Source organism: Setaria viridis, chromosome 4 (assembly GCF_005286985.2).
Source record: "Setaria viridis chromosome 4, Setaria_viridis_v4.0, whole genome shotgun sequence".
Classification (NCBI taxonomy): domain Eukaryota; kingdom Viridiplantae; phylum Streptophyta; class Magnoliopsida; order Poales; family Poaceae; genus Setaria; species Setaria viridis.
In genome coordinates this window covers 1,850,840-1,869,671 of record NC_048266.2, presented here as the reverse complement: position 1 = coordinate 1,869,671, position 18,832 = coordinate 1,850,840, and the positions used below count along the sequence as shown (strand labels likewise).

Sequence of the window (18,832 nt, the reverse complement as noted above, 5' to 3'; positions counted from 1 at the left end):
GTTGCATATCATGTAGCTTATAAAATATTTTCTCATATTTTAATAGGAGAGAGAAGAGTTATATCTTGATCAAGAGATAGTCTCATATACGCACTTCAAGATTACGCGGAGATGATGTGTGAGGTTATTCATATTATGAGTTATGATGAGGACACCACGAGTACATCTACACCAGCAGCACCTCAGGAGCCTCCGGTTGCTCCTCGACCTCAGGCGCCTACAGTTGATCATCCAGTTGGGCCAATCACTCGGGCCCGTGCGAGAGAATTAAATTTCATCATGCTGTTAAGGAACGAAGGCCTAGCGAAATAAGAAGACGGCCCAACAGGGCAGCCCAGTTGGGGCGCCTAGGGTTGGGAACCGCGGCCCTCCCCCTGGTCGCGCGCGCCCCCCTCCTGCCGTCGCGCCTCCTCCGGACTCTAGGGGCTGCGCCCCCTTTATTTAGTCAGAGTCCCTTTTGTTTACGACTTGAGTTTTGTTTTACATCTAGCTTTAGCTACTCTCGAACACGCGCAAATACGCGTTGTCCTTGTGTGATTCAGAACTCCACCTTCGAGTGATATTTAGATTGCTCGCCTCTTTTTCTTGTTCGTTCTTCGATTGCGGACAGGAATCGATCTTCGTGATCAGGCTGATCTTGCGCTGGCAAGGTTGGTAACCACAGGAAGTTGGTTCAGCGATTGCATTGACGCTTCGGGTTCGCTCGTCGTAGTCGGATCGTGAGGGTCTACTTCCACCAAGTCGAATTTATCTCCACTCACCGAAAGATCGGGCACTCCGACTCTATCAAGTTATGTGCTAAGAGTAAAATTATTGGAAGAGTTGTCTCTGAGAGTGTTTAGAGCTAGGTCGTACCATCGGAGGAGGCGCGTTTCTGACTGCACGGAAGAGTTTCATTCTCGGACAGCTCAAACTGTCGGTGACAGAAGGGAAAAGAAAAAACCATACGTGCAAGCACAGGGTGCTCCTTTCCTTGAATCTCAAGCGACAAGCCCTTTTCATGCATGCCTGTAACCATTCTTTTGTGGAGGAATAGAACTGCCTGCATGTCTTGTAGATTCCGGGTCCTCCGTGTGCAGTAGCTGGGTTCAGGAATGACACCAGACTCAGCCGCTAGCGATTAGTGAGCCAGTCTGTGTCATTCAGATCTCTGGGTCAGCTTTCTGTAGTAATTCTTTAGACCCTGATTGTATTTTGTGGTCCTTTGATTCTTATCAGATATAAGACGACTGCTTCAGATCATGCTGACTTGTATCAGCTTACCCACTTTTTCTTGCACCGTTTAAGATCTGATGACAGTGATGCTTTTGGGGCTACTTGCTTGGTGCTCGACATTTTCTTAGCTATTTTAAATTTATTGTTTCTGGCTCATGTGTCATGCACTGCAAACTAGAGATCTTTTTTAAATCCAGAAAAATGCTTCAGTAGAGAAAGGGCTTGGTATCTGTGAAATTCAGTAATGAGAAAAAGATAAATCAATTGTCATGGAAGCAGTTTTATCGTCGGTGGTTAGTTGAGGCAGCATTCTGTTCTGCACTAGTAGCAGGCCCATCAAAATATAAATCTCCTTTTCTGGAGAAGTTTTAGTACCTTCATTGATTCCTTCAGGCTTACATGCTTGCTTTGCATCAACCAGGTGAACTTTTTAAGATGGAAAATTGAAAAAAACGACCGGACCAATCTTGTTCTGGCAAAATAAGGGCTGAAAGTAGAACATCCAGTGGCTGTTGGGGTCGAATCATCAGTGAAATTTTGGGATCAGTTGCCTATTTTTTTCTTCTTCAATAATGTGCAGTGCTAGGTGCAATTTAATTTAAGGATCACTCATATTGTTTGCCAAATCTGTAAGTTATAATGTCAGGTAAGCACATCTGAACTATGATAAGCTATAATGGTTAAAACAGACACATATTATAACTATGAAGTATGAACCTGATACAAAAACGTGTTTTTTTATTTATTTCAGCGAATCAACACAGTAACATATCTAGCACGCCAACAGGAAGAGAACAGAAGAGAGGCAGCGCGGGTGGAGGCTCTTGATAACTGTAACCCCCAAGATAACAAACATTTTAAAAAAACGCTCTCTTCTGATGAACAACGAAATTGCATTCGAGAAGCTGATGCAAAAGCACACATGTTAAGCAAATCACAATACTGAGAAAATTACCAGTTCGGATGAGTTACTTGGGCTGATAACAAGCATGCCACCCTCTTCAGAAGTGTGTTCATCTGGTTGCTTCACCAGCTATTGCAATTTCTCGATGGCAAATATGGTGTTCAATGCTCTGAATGCCTGTCCAAATCCAAAATAAGCAGGCACAGTTAGCAGACTGGATCACCACAATGCTCTAAGCTTTCACAATCCTCTTCCTAGCTAATGAAAATGTTTACTGAGAGAAGTCTGAACTGAAAAGAATCATCCTTCTCTGCATGCCGTGCCTTCCTTCCCCGGCCGGCGGCCGCACCCGCCGCCTGCGCCTCCGGCGGCTCCGCCACGCGCTCACCGGGAGGCCGAAGCCAGCCAGCCTGCACCGCCAGCGCTGCCTGGGCCGCACGGCTCCTGCCAGCAGTCAGCAGAATCTGACATGAATCTGCGACGAGGAGCTGAGCGTCTTCGTCTCCTACCGGACCGTGGCCGCATCTCCGGAGGATCCGTACGCGAGGGCGGAGGCGTCCGGCGCGTGGATTTGACGGAGGTGGAGTGCGGGATGCTCGGCGGCGGGGATAGCAGAGGTCGCCGGCGGCAGCGCGACCTCGGCGGCCGCCATGTCGGAGGCCGGAACATTTTTATAAAGGCCCCTGGTTTGGACAAATACCCCCTAATTTTGGATAAGAATTTACAAACTGACCCTGGTTTGGCCCGCGCTCTCTCCTGCCGCCATTCCTTGCCCCGGTCCTCGCAGCTTCTCTAGCGGAGCCCCGTTGGTGCTCACGCGCACCTTCCGTTGCCGTTGTCACCACCCACCGTCCTTTGCCACTCGCCGGAGATGGCGCTGCAGGCCCAGCAGCTGCCTTCCTTCTCCGTCACCTCCCCGACTCTCCGGACCCTCCGCCTTATCTGCCCCATCAAATCCCCGCCTCCTTCCTCCAGATGGTTCGTTCATTCTAGTTCCCAATTCGACACCCCGCGGCGGCGAAGGTACCAAGCCGCCTACCCTCCGGATCTTTTCTTGGAAGAACAAGGAAACGAAGGCCACGACGACAGGGAGGAGTCAGTGGGAAGCTGGGGCGGACCCACCAGCCCCTTCCGAGCTCACCTCCGCTATGGCTCCCAGAATGATACGGATGGGGAGGGCGGCCGGTATGCCTCGGAGGACGAACAAGAGCTCCAAGATTCCGACGAGGATGAGACGGAAGGGAGAGAGGAGGTGGGTGAGTGGGACCCGCCTGTCAGCCCCTTCCGAGCGCAGCAGCGCGAGGAGCAGCACTACCAAGAAGAAGAGGAGGATGAGGTCGACAATGGAGGAGGATGCGAGTGGTTGGACCCGACCTCCTTCTTGCCAAGCCAAGAAGGGGTGAGCGGCGTTTGCACCACCACCACGGCAGCCATGGAGGAAATCCTCTCCTTCGCAAGGAGCCTGGCGGCGGCGGGTCACTCAGCTTTCACCGAGTTCTTGGCCGGTTACAACCATGGGGACCTCAACGAGGAGGTTTGCGTGGAATTATTGAGGAGGATGTCTGAAGAGGGACTGAAATTGGACTGTGCACACCTGTTCCAGTGGTTGCGGGAGAAGCAGCCGGTGCCGGTGTCACCGCAGGTATGGTTGGCAGGTATTGTTGCGCTTGGGCGGTGCCGGATGGCTGATGAGGTCTTGGAGATTGTGGCAAGATTACCTTCTGAGAGGGAGTTCCGCGAGGCAGTTGTTTACAATGCCGCGATATCTGCTGTTGCCTACTGTGAGAGGTGAGCATTGTCTTAATTTGTGTCGAGGATTCATAGTGCTATTCTTTATGCATTGTCCATATTTCATACCATTTAAAAATGACTAGTTCAAGGTTTATTAGCACATGTTCTGTGCATTTAGATAATCACTTAGATGAAGATTTTGTGGGGCTAAATATGACAGCTAACTAGTCAGTACTGTTGAATGTTGGGAAAGAAAATTTTGATAGGTAATAACTAGGACTATCTATACACTTAGCTGCAGACATTTTCTTTCCTTTTCAATTGGTTTATATATTCAGATCAAGTGGATGGGATTCTAAGTAGACAGTTGTGTTCAAGTTTTCAAAAAGTTTTGGAAGTTGAGGATGAATTTAGGTGTATTATTTAATCAAGCCATTCTTTTATGAAAATCTTGATTATTCCCAAAGCATTTTGTATTAATAATTGCTGGTGGTGTACCTGTTGGATGGCTTGGAGAAACATTATAATGAAGTCCAGATTGGTGTTACTAACTAATCAATAGGGTATTCAAGTCCATTTGATTTATCTCACTATTTCTATTTTTTTAGAATCTGAACAATATATATGGAGAAATATATAGCTGGTGATAACAAACTGCATGCAAGAACATTGTTTAATGACGGGTTTGAATAGGAGTGGTAGAAAATGTGCTGCATTTCTTCTTTGTACTCGTTATTTAATATTGAATATATGATGAGCATGTTTATACTTTCCTTCAGATATGATGGTGCCTGGGAAATTTTTGAGCTTATGGAAAAGAACAATGTCCAACCTGATCACAGGACATCTTCAATGATGCTTAATATTATGAAGAAGACCAGGGCATCTGCCAAGGATGCATGGGAATTTTTGCAACGGATGAACAGAAAAGGAGTAAACTGGAGCTTGGATGTTGGTGTTGCTTTGATAAATATCTTTTGTTGTGAGGGACTCAAAAAGGAAGCTTTAATCATCCAGTCAGAAATGGAGAAGAGAGGAATTGTATCAAATACAAGGATATATGACACGTTAATGAAAGCATACTGCAAATCTAACCAAATTGAAGAAGCTGAGGGGCTCTTTGTTGAGATGAAAGAAAAAGGTTTGCAACCAACAAAAGCAACTTATAATATCCTTATGGATGCTTACAGTAGAAGATTGCAGCCAGAAGTTGTTGAATCGTTACTTCTGGAGATGCAAGATTTAAGTATAAGACCAAGTCCTGAATCATACAATTGTCTCATAAGCGCTTACGGGCGCCAGAAGAAAAGGAGTAAAGAGGCTGAAGATGCTTTCTTGAGGATGAAGACAGATGGCATTAAGCCATTATCTTCTTCATACACTGCACTACTTTGTGCATATGCAGTTAATGGACTGCATGCAAAAGCTCATAGCATATATGTAGATATGAAAAGAGAAGGACTTAAACCTACCTTAGAAACATATACAGCTTTACTTGACACTCTTAGGGGAGCTGGTGACACAGAGAAGCTAATGGAGACATGGAAAACTATGATCGATGAGAAGATTGGAGCAACAAGAGTCATATTCCACATGGTACTTGATTGTTTAGCAAAACATGGGTTGTACCTTCAGGCAAGAGATGCTATATATGAATTTGGAAAGATTGGTTTAAAGCCTACTGTCATGACATATAACATTTTGATGAATGCTTATGGAAGGGGCGGACAGCATTACAAATTGCCCCAACTCCTGAAAGAGATGGCTGCTCTGGAACTAAAACCAGACTCCATTACATATTGTACAATGATATACGCATATGCCCGTGTTCGTGACTTTTCAAGGGCATTCTATTACCACAAGCAGATGGTTCGAAGTGGGCAAGTACCTGATCCTAGATCATACAGAAAGCTGTTGAATACTTTGGATGTGAAGGCTGCAAGAAAGAATATAAAGGATAAGAGTGCCATACAGGGAATCATAAAAGGCAAGTCTGGCTTAAAACCCAGAAAGGAAAAGAAAGACGAGTTTTGGAAGAACAGAAGAAAGCGGTCTATGCTGAACCCAACTTATGGGCACCAAAGAAAAAGATTTTTGTGAATTTATCTTCTGTGTACATTTGATTGTGTTCAAGATTTACTTGAAATCTTAAGCTGGAGACTGGGTTATAGAATCATTTTCCTTTTCTGTTTTCAGTAACCTGAGTCAACTCAAAGGGTTTGCTTTTGAACATGATTGGCCTTGAAAACCATTCAGGTAAATGAACATCATCTGTTTGTTATTTTTATCATGAAAAAGCTACATTTCTAGACTTGATGATTGGTCATTTGGTACCAAAAATATTGTGAAATGACACTTAAAAAAGCGATATCATTGTAATTTTATCAAATGGTGAATGGCATTGACCTGAACAGTTGAGTCTTGTAGTCTCCTTTTGTCGCTGTTATCAATCTTATACAATGCTATTTTTTGACTAATTACTCCCCTGGTTCCATGTTATTTGATGTTTTAGGGGTTCAAAATTGTTGCTTTTTATTCGATTTTAAGGATTTCAAGAAGAGCTATTGCTCATAAGTTTGCCACTCCATATTTCACAAAATTTCAAATAGTTAAAAAGGTTCAAGCATCAAAGGTATCAGTGTCACTCAGATGGCAAGATCTCAAACAGTTAAGACACAGCAGGAAAGCTGATACAAGTTGGCATGATATGAAGCAATTGAAAGGACCATCAAATGCCATCAGGGCTTTAAGAATTACAGAAAGCTGTTCCGGAGATCTGAACTACACAGACGAGTTAAGTACTCAGTATTAGCTGAGTGGGAAGTCATTCCTAAACCCAGCTAATGGAAGAAAGAACCCAATTCTACGAGACTCCATGCATGCATAACAGGAAGGCAAAGGAAGGTATACTCCACTTTTGAGGGTCAAGGAAAGATGCCATGTTGCACATTGATCTGTGGATGTTCTGCGCACAATTATACTTTGGGGATGGTAGTAATGCACCACGCTCACACCTGCTCGTGGTTCTTCTGGTAAGAAATTTTGAGAATTTTCCATCTTTCAGTTCATGCATCGCTGCCGCTTCTGTGATGCAATTGTACAAGTTGTCATTCCGTGCATCCAGAGTTCCAGACCCCACCAACACCTTCCTCACTATGGATTTTGCTGGAAGAGAGGAATGAGCAACTCTAATCTCTATTCCAGGGACAGCTGTGAACATATACAAAGAAGCACTACATCTAACACACTTCATGGGAATGTACTCTATAAATCCTTACATTTCACTCGCACGATTGTATACATGCTTCCTACAATAAAGGCATGCTGTACTTGCGTCTTGAACCTGTCTTTCAAGGTGTTGTTTCTTTTTCAAACTTGATTGTTTTTCTTTTCCTTTATTTTGTAGATATCACCGACAGTTGAGCTGTCAAGGAAACTCCTTTGACTCCAGCTGTCAAGCAAACTCTGCAGTGCCATCAGAAACGCTGTACACTAGAGTATTTCTGTTGCTCTATGAAGTCTGAAACCAATGTACTGGTGCTCTTAGCTCCAGGAGCAATTCCAGTTTTACAAGTGACATTCCTAGGTAGCGGACTTGCATTTTTTTTTCGTTTCAACAAGAGGAAGTAGCAGAATTTGCATTCAGACTGTAGATTTTGCTTGTCTTTGATTTGTAAACATCCTCTCCATAACATTACATCAGCACCTATCAAGCTAGAATCACATTGCAGTTCCAATGTATGATAAAGCCACTGAAAATTGTGAGATGGTAGCTACAATGCTTGCAGGAATATGGGCTGTTTGAAACCTTTTTAGTTGTGTCGGGTTGACAACTTGACATAGGTTTACATGTTTTCTAGCACAGCTTTGAGTTGTGCGACTGATTGACAAAATAGAGTAGAATATCTGCATTTCGATATTCCCAAAAGGACCAAAGAGAGGCAGCACAAACACAATTCAATACTGCATTTCCTTTATTGTTGATTCACCAGCAGCTGACAAATCAGCCCCTACCTGGGCCTGTAAAGCATCTGAGATGATATTCCAAAGGTTTCTGGCCACCAAGCTTTCAAAAAAGAGGTGGCAAAAAGACTCATTTTCATTGCAAAACAGGCAAGGGAGATCATCTACTTTCCTTGTTCAAATTATTTCTAGTTACAAAAGCCGCAGAAAGATGTGAATCCTAGTGGGACACAGAGCAGCCAGACAGGAGTAAAAACAGCGACAACCCCCCTAAATCTGATAACTGAATGGACAGAATAAACACCATTGGAGGTGTAGAATCCTACCATTTCAACATCAACTCAAGAGAAATGGTCCTTCTAAAGGTCAGCATGAGGTTTTCGATCTTCATTAGTTTCTTCAGGCTTGCATTATGCATAAATGAGGTCAACGGATCTCGTTCTGAAAGAAAGGGACCAACCATAGGACATGCAGTGGTTCTTCCATTGGTTACCATCTTTCTCAGAACCTTTTTGGTTCTCCTTTTTTTAACACAGTGCAGTCTGCCGCGTTTGGTGCACATTTCTTAGTGGAAAGCCATTCAGTATCTTCTGCAGTCTGCACTTTGTTCATCCAAAGACAACAGCTGATACTCTACTGATAGCTTCTGTAGACACTCTTTCCTCCTGAAACAAAATGCATAGATGAGTAGGCCTAATTCATATTCTTTATCATGTGCATAAGTTATAGCATCTGGTAAACACATTTGATACGCTGTAAAACTTGAAAGACACAGAATTTAAACCTAGGTTGATTAGGAAAGAGTTTGTGTTTGTATTTCAGTGAATCAACAGAGCAATAGACATCTAGCAAAACAGCAGGAAAAAAGAACAGGGGTACTGAAGGATGTGATGGAGTGCAGGAAGCTCCTGATGACCCCAGTCCCTAGATATTCTATTTAAAAAATGCACTTAAGAAATATCTCTTGATGTACAAGGAAAAACATTCAAGAAGATGATATGAAGTTCACAAAAAAAGGCAGTATTGAAAGAATTACCAGATCAGTTGAGTTACTTGTGCTTGTAACAAGACTTCATCCTCTTTAGATGTGTGTTCAGCAGATTGCTTGAACCAGATGAGCCGTTAGCATCAGCAATTTCACGATGGCAAAATGTGTTGTTCAGTATTTGTAATGCCTGCCCAAAATAAGTAGGCACATGCAGGAGATTGGATCACCAGTTCACCACAGTACTCTTCAGCTTTCACAATCCTCTTCTAGCTAATGAAAATTTTCGCTGGTGAAAAGTTGAAACTAAATAGAATTGCTGCAGCGCATAAAATTAAGAGCTGAAAAGGCAAGTCATGCTTCTCATGATGGTCACCTGAATAACCATAGCTGTACTAGAACAGCAGATCAATTCAATTAAAGCACAAACCACCTTAGGAACTGAAGGACTACTAATTTCCAGAAGCAGCTCAGCTGGAGGGTACATTTGTAACTTTGTCCAGATCATTTTTTGTACTAGCTCAGATGACAAAGTGCTCTTTTATCATTAAACTGATGTTACTCTATTACATAATGATGAGAAAGAGGTAAAGACTGTACCCAAACCATAGAAGAAAATGGAAACTGAAACACAGCAAGATAACTAGGCAAACATTCTTGAAAAAAGAACTAGGAAAGATACACATTGAACAAGTACTAGTTAACATAAGACAGGAATGAACATCAGTCAAAACTGTCTTGCACCGATGGTCAGATATCATTATCTAGTGGCAGAAAGATGATTATATATCTTCCAAATTCCTCTTTAGAATATCCTCTGTATCGACGAGCCATGAAGAAAGGATATGACCAGCTTCTAATCGGCAGCAGGGGTGTGATATGACCTGCTTCAATCGGCAAAAAGAGGTGTCTCTGCAAACCTCTTCAAGTGCCGAGATTCCTTGAAGCCCTTCGGCAAGCAGATGAGCAGTGAGTTATGAACTTCACTGGATTAGACTCCGAAGAGAACTGCACAGTTTAGTTATACCATTTACATTTAGAACATTACTGGTACTATGCATCAGAAAATAATTTTAAGAAGACAAAATGATAGCCTGAGGACGCATAACTCTATATATCATGCTTACAAAGAACAACACCAGTACTACTGGCAAACTCCAACACGGTCAGAAAAGAAATACGTGGTGGACCTGAACAATTTTTCATACATATCTTCAAAGTTAAAATATGAAGTTGAAAAGAAAAGATGCATCTCTTCTACACTTTCTTATCTTGTACCAGCATTAGACATCTGTTTGCTGAACAACTAAAACAGCTTAAACCAAATGCGCTTAGCACAACTTGGAATAACAAACAAAAGCTCAATTCTATTATCATTATCATTATCATGTCTTGTCCTCTGACTCTTGAGCCATTTGTTGGTCCTGGTCTAAATGTTTTCTTCAAAATAAAATTGGTTTCCTTTAAAATCATATCAGTTTCCGTTGGCCATTTGTCCTCTGATGACCCAATTTAGTTTGTTTACTTTTAAAAAAAATTACAACAGTTGTTCCAACCTAATTTTTCCACATGGCACACACAATAGTTTAATATGCATTGGAAGTGCTTGAACTTGACATCAGACAACCTACAAACACAGAAAAACAAAAACTTGACCATGGTGGGACACATTCCCTTGGCTTTGTCTTAAGGGAGGTGAGTACTGAACCCTTTTAGGGAGGTAATCACACAACCTGCAAGCACCTGGGTTCAAACCCATGCACTTGAAAGCAGAAAGCATCATAAAAATTTCTAAGCTAATTGTGGCGCTTGGTAAAAGGCATCATAATCACGAAACTTCCAAGTTCTAGAAGCACACCTGCAGTGTTTTGAGGTAGGATCAATGATGACCAAGTTCCTAGGAAGCGATGGGCTATTTCACGTAAATGATGTCCTCCTCATCTGGCTCGTCTGCATCCCAGTCACCTTCTTCTTCTTCTGATACATATGAACCTTCTGCATCTTCCTCCCCGTCTTTTCCTTCTTGCTGTTCCCTTTCCTCCTTTAGTTTGTCGAGTATAGCAAGGATCTATAAATACAAAAATAATTAGTCAATATTGTTCCATTACATACAAATATATTAAAAAAACATTTGTGACAATACACCTCCTGCAGCCTATCAAATTGTTTGTGTCGATGTACGATTGCCTCTGACAGGCCTTATGGTTCTTATCCCCATAAAGCATAAACATGATTCTAATTTTCATATAAATTAGAATGCATATACTCTTTGTTCTTTGAAGTTCAAAAAAAAGAAGCAAACTACTACCCCGTGTCACAATTTGTAGGGGAATAAATGCAGTGATGAATGGATAATATATGCATATATTCCGTGGCACATGTTGTGGTGGCCACATGTTGGGAAACAAATTCCTCAATACTGAACAATCATATACCACAAAAGCATATCTGAGTTCAAAGTAAAGAACTACTGATGATTTTGGTCTGCGATCGCAATTGAACAAGGAACAAATATCAAGTACAGAAAATAAGGTATGTTCAAAGTCATTATAGGGTAATGAAAAGGAATGGAATAACGGAATTCACAGCATGCAGAAACAGGTATATTCTCTCTCTGTTTTTTTGCAAAAGAAACAGGTATATTCGAATCCATAGAAATAGATAAATATGTATCCTACCCTGCTTCCGCGCTCCATGGACTCATCCTCGATGAACCGTATCTCTGGCGTGAGGCGCAGCTTCATCCGCTTGCCTATCTGGCTCCTAACATACTTGGTCTTGGCCTTGAGCCCCTCAATGGCAACCTTCTTCCCCCTCTCGTCTCCAAACACGGACACGTACACCTTGCACACCTGCGCACACCGGAATTCAGCATCACCTGCGCAAGCCGATCGTCATTTGTGCGCGCGTGAGCGGCGGGTGACCTGACCTGGAGGTCGTTGGAGAGCTCGACGTCGGCGATGGTTGTGAGCGACGAAAGGTACCGGTCGGCGCCGAGCGCGGCCTCGGGGAGGACCGCGCGCTGCAGGACGGGGTCGCGGGTGAGCATGTCGGCTAGCTCCCGCTGGATCTGCTTCGCCACCATCCGCACCCGCCGCTCCTTCGCCATGCACCGCACCACGCGCAGCGACGAGGGCGGCGGCCGCAGCGACGACGGCGGGAGCCGCACGAAGGTAAGAGCACGCGGCAGGGGCGGCGGCGCCAGCGGGCGGCACGGCAACATCGCGGCCGGAAGCTTCGATCGGTGGAGAGCGCGCGTGGGAGAGGGAGCGGCGAAGGGGATAGTGTTGTCGGGTCGGGTTGGACAATATCTTTATCGTTTACTCCATTTTTAAATAGTATATTTCAAATAAACTCTTGATTTTTCTAATGATAGGTAATAAACTCTCGAATTGAACAATTTCCTTTCAAGTACATAAAGTTTTTTTTTAATTTTAGTAGTGCACAAAGTTTCTTCAAGATTTCACCTATTCCTTCTTTCTGGCCTCCAAAGTTTTATGTGAGAGCATCTCTACATAACTAAGCCGTTGTGATTTTTTTATTCTTATGGAGATTCAAAAAATTTCATGAGAAAGTCTCTTAATGCAAACCCCATTCTAAAAACATTTTGAAAGTTTCGTTTTTTTTTTCAAAAATGCTGTAGGAGTAATTTACCAATTGTGAAATGGGCAATGAGAACAGATCCCGAATCTAAGCCCACTACGTATTCCAGCCCGTTGTCACGGATTAAGCCCAAAATTCCCAGCCCATTCTCACAGAATAAGCAAGCCCAAAAGCACAATCCTCTTCTTGAAGGGCCCGGGTGACCTGGCCACGAGCAGCCAGCCACCGGCGCTCTCTCCCGCCTCCCTATCCCCTAACCCTAGCCGCCGCCACCGACGCCTAAACCCTCGCCGCACTAACCGCAGCGACCTCTCGGCGGCGATGGCGAAGGAGAAGAAGCGGAAGGAGCCTCCCTCCGACGCGGCGCCTCCTCAGGGCGGCGAGGGCGAGGGGAAGAGGGAGCGCAAGGGTAAGAAGGCGAAGAAGCATAAGGCGGAGGCGATACTGCCGTCGCAGATCAAGAACAAGGAGAAGCGGAGCGAGCTGCACGCCAAGCTCAAGCGCGAGAAGAAGGCCGAGAAGCGCAAGCTCGCCCGCGAGCGCAGCCAGGCCATCCGCCGCGCCGAAGAGCTCGGGGAACAGGCAAGCAGGCTCTCCTCGGACTGCCCACGACCCCTGTAGAGTTTGGAGTTTTGGTTTGGTTCTGATTGTCTCGGGTGTTTCGCAGCCGCCGGAGAGGCAGGTGCCGCGGACGATCGAGAACACCAGGGAGCCCGATGAGACTGTGTGCCGGCCTGACGACCAGGAGGTTCGTATTGAACTGTTGCGAGCCAACCGAATATCATATCTGATTACCTTATTCATTTGATTCTTGTGAGCCAATCAAATATTGAACTGTCGGTTTTACCGAATTTGAAGGAAATTTATTAAGCATCCGTAGTTGTTTTCAGAGTTTTAACTTAGCTATATGGTTAAGATATTGTGCATTGCTGAAAGTTAAAGATTTCATTCGTTTGTGAGGCTGCTCCCCTGAAGAACCTTTTAGATCAGTTAGAAAGTAAGCATGTAGTAGGATTCGGCCAAGCACAAGTGATGCCAAGCTTATATAACATAAGGCTACTTTGATACCAATTAAGATGTATTAGGAATCTCTGTTAGTCTACTGTATTGCCATGTCATTTACTCAATCTAAAGTTTTATATTCAATCTTGGGAGTCATGCTGATCGCTGGACCATATCAACTTTACAGTTTCTAGATTTGTGAATTATGGGATTTTTTTTTGTCTGCAGTTGTTTGCAGGAAATGATGCAGATGAATTCAATGCAGTTCTAAAACAGCACATAATCCCAAAAGTATTGATTACCACATGCCGCTTCAATTCAGGGGTATTTTGTTTTCTGTGCTTCTTATCCCTGCTTCTTGAGCTTTCTTTTCCATATGTTATTCTGCTGGTACTCATTTTGTCATTATTTCATGTTTTTCTTGTAATGTTGCACGATTTAACAATATATTTTCTGCTTGCATATGTCCAGAGGGGACCTGCCTTTATTGAGGAGTTAATGCAAGTGATACCGAATTCTCATTATGTTAAAAGGGGAACATATGAACTCAAGAAAGTATGCCATTTACTGAGTTAATTTTCGATTTAATTGGTTCATTGAGGCACCTTTCCACATGCATTCAAACACATTTCTTTTCAGATTGTGGAATATGCACAGAATAGGGACTTCACCTCACTTATTGTTGTCCACACAAATCGAAGAGAACCTGGTACGAATTCATCATTTTGGGGCTAAAAATTGTTGAATTTAAGCTTTCTTTTGACATCTGGTTGGTTTTTATGTCAGATGCCCTACTTATCATGGGGTTACCTGATGGCCCCACTGCACATTTCAAACTATCCAAACTTATTCTACGGAAGGACATAAAGGTATCTGTTGTTCAGTGCTCTATTTCCTTTTATTTGTTATTGTCATATCTGTAATTTGTTTTAAGTAGTTTTGGTCATGGCAACTTACTGAACACCTACATTTTATCAACTTTTGTTGAATTGAAACCTTTTGTGAAAAGCATTAGTCAAATAGTGAGCTTAATGATGTTAAGTCTTGCTTGTTACTGAACTACTTGATTCTATTACAAGTGCCCATGTGTTCAATTTTTAAAGAACTTGTTGAATAGCTTGAGCAGTTAAGCCACTTTCTACCATAAGAAAACTGTCACCAGAGCCTGTGATGAACCCTTGAAAAGCTCAAAAATGTTATTATAACATTTAGTTTTTAATAAATTATATTAGAACTGTGTATTATAACCCAAATAAAAATATTAATTTTGTGCATAAATACAAATACATATTTTTGGGCTGGTCAGGCGAGTAGGTCTGAACCCAGCATAAACCAGAGCAGATCAGGCTGCCCATGAAAGTTTTCTTTGGTACAGAAATGTAGAAATGGTGATTGAATTTTGCTGCCCTTATCACAGACAAGGGCAAAGTAATGCTCCTTGGTCATTCAGAGGATCTATACATGAATTGTTATGTACTATCTCAAATCCCAAAAACTGTTTGCTTGCTATTTTAATTGGAACAGCCTCTGAGTGTTCGTGTTGTGAACTGTGACCCAATAAGCATGTTTTTCCTTGGCTTTTCATTAAACATTGTGGTAACACCTGTCAAAGGCCACAACCTAGTGTGTTCTTTTTCAAATGCCTTTACAAGTTATTACTTATTACGGTCTACATTCTACCGAAGATTGTAGATGTCCTCCCTTGTTTCATCGTCAAGACCTTAGATAACAGTCTTTTAAATTTTCAGTTTTGTTGGGAGAAAGGGCACAGTACAGTTACACACCGTAAGAAGAGGATTGTTTCTAGACAAGTCCTATATAAACCCCTTTATTTTGAACTCTATTTCATTATTTTGTAATAAAGGTGATGTGGAACTCAATATGCTACATGCTTATTAGCGAACAAGGATCATGCATGGCACACAGATGAATCATATCGAATTATTTATTCATGTGGTTCAGATAGCAGTATGCTTTGCCATCATCACACCGTTAACTTTCAAGACAAAAAGGTGCAAGGGAAATGAACACCAATCAAGCTGCAATCAATTACCCCATCTTACTTGTCTCTAGGTTGTCCCTAGCTTGCCTTAGGCATATGAGTTTTGTGCCCAAAAATCAAACATGCATATGGCTATGTTCGGTGCCATATGGCATGTCTGCTATAGGCTGGTCCATGTCTCTTTCTGACATGCCATGTCCTTGTTTTAATTTTCCATGCTTTACAGCATTTTATGAAATTATTGCGCGGATGAAGTGGTTGATAACCAATGCCTTCTAGATCGATGTCAAGCTGGAATTTTTTATCAGAAGGAACATATTTATGAATGTTGCCTCTGGATTTCGCTAGCCTACTTATCTCAGTAGCACATTGTATATCTAGATCTGTTTGTTATGTATACGTGATCAGCGTGTTTATTATGGGGGAATCTGCATTCATGCCACCTTGTTACTATGCTCTTCTTAAATGGCATTTGGTCCATCAAAATTACCTTTTTTCTGTATAAATTTAGTGTAATAGGACCCTTGTTAGATGTCATTTTTGGTTATGTTGGTTTACCTTTTTTATCTTCTCCTTACATTACAGAACCATGGCAACCCTACCAGTCATAAGCCAGAGCTAGTCTTGAACAATTTCACCACACGCCTTGGTCATCGTGTTGGAAGGTGATTTCAGAACTTAAGCCCATTTTTAAATGAAAAGGTGGCCTGTTGCCCCTTTCCATTATTCTACTATCTGGGTTTTTCTCTATTTTCTTTACACGTGTTCCTTTCCTGATTTATTTTTTCAGGATGATACAATCCCTTTTTCCCCAAGACCCCAATTTCCGTGGGCGCCGTGTTGTGACCTTCCATAATCAGCGAGACTACATATTTTTCCGTCATCACAGGTGCACTTATCAAAATGCAATTACAAATAAGCCTGACTGGGAGTTTTGTTTGTTGAAAATTTTTCAGTATGTCTACACTACTGTTGTATGCCAGGGTTCCTGGGTGTATGTCTAGTCATCTAGCAAACTACATTTATGAATAAATATTATGAAAATGTTAATGTTTAGTAAACACTAATTTGACATTGCCTTAGCTCGTAGGCAAGCTGATTTGTGGATTGTCTTTTCTTTTTTTAATAAATGAACTAATCAACGTCATATATAAAAGGAAGGAGGGAGTACCTCGTAATGTGTTACAGCTAGCATCTTAATTTTTTTTGTGGAACATGCACTAGGTACATCTTTGAGACAAAAGAAAGCAAGGTTGCTTCGAAGGACAAGAAAGCTAAGACATCTGAAAGCAAAAGCCAACCTGAGAAGCAAGTGATTTGTCGCCTTCAGGTAACAGCTTATAGCTCTCCACCAAAGAGTATGTGACAGTTTTACTGTAAGCATTTTCATTTATGAATCAGAAATCAAACAATCGCGAAGTCCCAACTGCTTCAGTTCTTCGTTGCATGATCACTTTGTGCTTCATTTTTTAAAATAAAAGAAAACGGAATATGTTAAAGTAACAATATCCACAGACCACAATGCATCCTCATCTGTCCCCTTAACTTCTCTGAAAACACCTCATAAAAAAAATCTTCTGAAAACATCAGCATGGGGTTGAGCATGCTAGCCAGTCCTTTTTCAAGACTTATTAATAGCCACTGTATGTTATGATTTCCTGCCTATCGTACTATCCTGCCAGTTAGATGTTAGCAAATGCGAGCTCTAATCCTCTGCATTATTGCTGCCCCACTGGTCTCACTGCTAAGACCAAACTGTTTTTGATGGCACAGGAATGTGGTCCTCGCTTTACTCTAAAGCTGCTCACCTTGCAACATGGGACCTTTGACACGAAAAGCGGGGAGTACGAGTGGGTTCACAAGGTACTGCTGCTGCTGCTTATTTACCATCTCACTTCCACACGATACGACTCTGATATTTTGCTGATATAAACAAAATGCTTGCTCGAATTACAGCCGGACATGGATACAAGCAGGAGAAGGTTCTTCTTGTGATGGAGCGTGGATGCCCAAACGGGTGGAATTGTTCTTTTGAGTCTTTGAAATTTGTGTAGAGAGGATGCTTTGCACGTAGAATCCATAAATCGGTGTGACGGACTTTGGCCATGTTTGGAACAGTTTAAAGCTTAAATCTTGCTTATGGTCAATATAATCTGAAACTAGTAGGCAAACGGCTCATTTTTTTCAGCTTTTTCTGGCTGTGTTTCTCCCCACCGCTTCCATTTGTACTAAAATGCAGAAGCTGGATCAAACCTGCTTTTTAGGGAAGCGTTTTTTCATTTTTGTGCAGCTTATTTGAGGGGTGGTTTTCCCCACCGCCGGGCCTTTGATGCCTGTCGAAGCAATTTTGTGGATCCAACCCAGATGATCTAATAGAATTTTGTTTCCATCCAACAATTGGGGTGAAATGTTGCAAAAAAGGGGCACCTTGTTTTTGTCCGACCACAAGTTAGTGCACGCAATGGTCGTTATCGTCGTCCATCCAAATCCAAGAGCGGGATGACACCTCATTGTTTCACCATCTATCAGCAACTTATCATTGCCCGCCCGCAACCATGTTGTTGCCAAGAACCCTAAAGGAGGTTGCTGTCAGCTCGACTGGCTCCACGGCGCGGTTGCTGCCCGAGATCAAATTCCCTCCCGGCCTGGGGCCCTGTCTACGAAGTCTGCATCACCATGAATGAATGATCCAAGCTAAGGAACTCGCATCGTCTTAAGTTAACAATGCCATCGCCAAGTCAGTTAACAATGACTTGTACCTGTAGATGATGAGATGAGATGCTGCCCACACAAGATGGGGCCATGGAGGGGTCCAAGACACTTCCGAGGCCGGCGATGGGCGCACGTACATCCGTGCAGGCCGGGGCGTACGACAGCGCGTGCGGTCTGCCACCCTTGCAAACTGACTGGCCTGGTGGCCATGATGGCCTCGAGCGAGCGAGCGACCTGAGATGCGCCGGCCGCGTCAGTTATTGCCACCCGCCTCCCCTGTTCCTCCTCCCTTTGGGGTGGTCAGTGGTGGTCCGGCCGGGCGTCCGTGGCCACGAGCGCCCGCACATGGGCTGCCCCGTGCCCCACGGCTGGGCATGGCATGGCACGTTACCTGGCCGGAATGGGGATGGGATTCAATGGCTGGCGCTGGCGGACGCCTCGTCCTCGTCAGGTCGTCCTCTGCTCCTCTCCTCTCTCTGCTCACCAGCCTCTGCTCGCCTAGGTTACCTTCGTCGATTAGCCTACCTGAGCTTAGGCAGCAGAGCTCCTGCGGCGCAATCGAAGGACGTGAGCTACTCCATGGACACTTGGACAGTGTCATCATGCCAACGAGACCTGGACTTGAGACGACGGACGGCAATAGCCTGCTGCCGTGGTTTGATTTGATCATCGAACGCCTTCAGTGTTGAGACCGAATTGACGTCGTACCAGCAGT

At 43.3% G+C, this 18,832-nt stretch overlaps 3 protein-coding genes and 1 long non-coding RNA gene across 10 annotated transcripts; 2 read left to right on the top strand and 2 right to left on the bottom strand.

Moving 5' to 3' along the window:
* Positions 1-1,892: 1,892 nt before the first annotated feature.
* On the bottom strand, positions 1,893-2,550 carry LOC117852913 (uncharacterized). Its single transcript, XR_004639974.2, has 2 exons — positions 2,411-2,550; positions 1,893-2,296 (listed from the first exon to the last, which is right to left on the bottom strand). It is a non-coding gene; the product is annotated as an uncharacterized lncRNA (long non-coding RNA).
* A 440-nt stretch (positions 2,551-2,990) lies between these two features.
* On the top strand, positions 2,991-7,659 carry LOC117852909 (pentatricopeptide repeat-containing protein At5g50280, chloroplastic). 7 transcript variants are annotated; one of them, XR_011897970.1, is made up of 5 exons: positions 2,991-3,907; positions 4,630-6,106; positions 6,363-6,882; positions 7,055-7,169; positions 7,257-7,659. XR_011897970.1 is itself a non-coding variant. In XM_034735216.2 (2 exons), the coding sequence occupies exons 1-2, from the start codon at positions 2,991-2,993 to the stop codon at positions 5,948-5,950; spliced, it is 2,238 nt and encodes a 745-aa protein (XP_034591107.1). In that variant the 3' UTR covers positions 5,951-7,659. The 7 variants fall into 7 exon arrangements, 1 of the variants encoding a protein (XP_034591107.1); XR_004639973.2 differs by lacking the exon at positions 7,055-7,169; XR_004639972.2 differs by having other exon boundaries at positions 7,055-7,659.
* A 1,665-nt stretch (positions 7,660-9,324) lies between these two features.
* On the bottom strand, positions 9,325-12,081 carry LOC117852912 (probable ribosome-binding factor A, chloroplastic). The gene is made up of 4 exons (XM_034735218.2): positions 11,728-12,081; positions 11,477-11,650; positions 10,657-10,866; positions 9,325-9,806 (listed from the first exon to the last, which is right to left on the bottom strand). The coding sequence occupies exons 1-3, from the start codon at positions 12,019-12,021 to the stop codon at positions 10,711-10,713; spliced, it is 624 nt and encodes a 207-aa protein (XP_034591109.1). The 5' UTR covers positions 12,022-12,081; the 3' UTR covers positions 9,325-9,806; positions 10,657-10,710.
* A 133-nt stretch (positions 12,082-12,214) lies between these two features.
* On the top strand, positions 12,215-17,592 carry LOC117852911 (uncharacterized). Its single transcript, XM_034735217.2, has 11 exons — positions 12,215-12,983; positions 13,069-13,149; positions 13,632-13,727; positions 13,875-13,958; positions 14,043-14,112; positions 14,190-14,272; positions 15,991-16,070; positions 16,196-16,294; positions 16,630-16,735; positions 17,179-17,268; positions 17,362-17,592. The coding sequence occupies exons 1-11, from the start codon at positions 12,723-12,725 to the stop codon at positions 17,398-17,400; spliced, it is 1,089 nt and encodes a 362-aa protein (XP_034591108.1). The 5' UTR covers positions 12,215-12,722; the 3' UTR covers positions 17,401-17,592.
* The last annotated feature ends 1,240 nt before the right edge of the window (positions 17,593-18,832 follow it).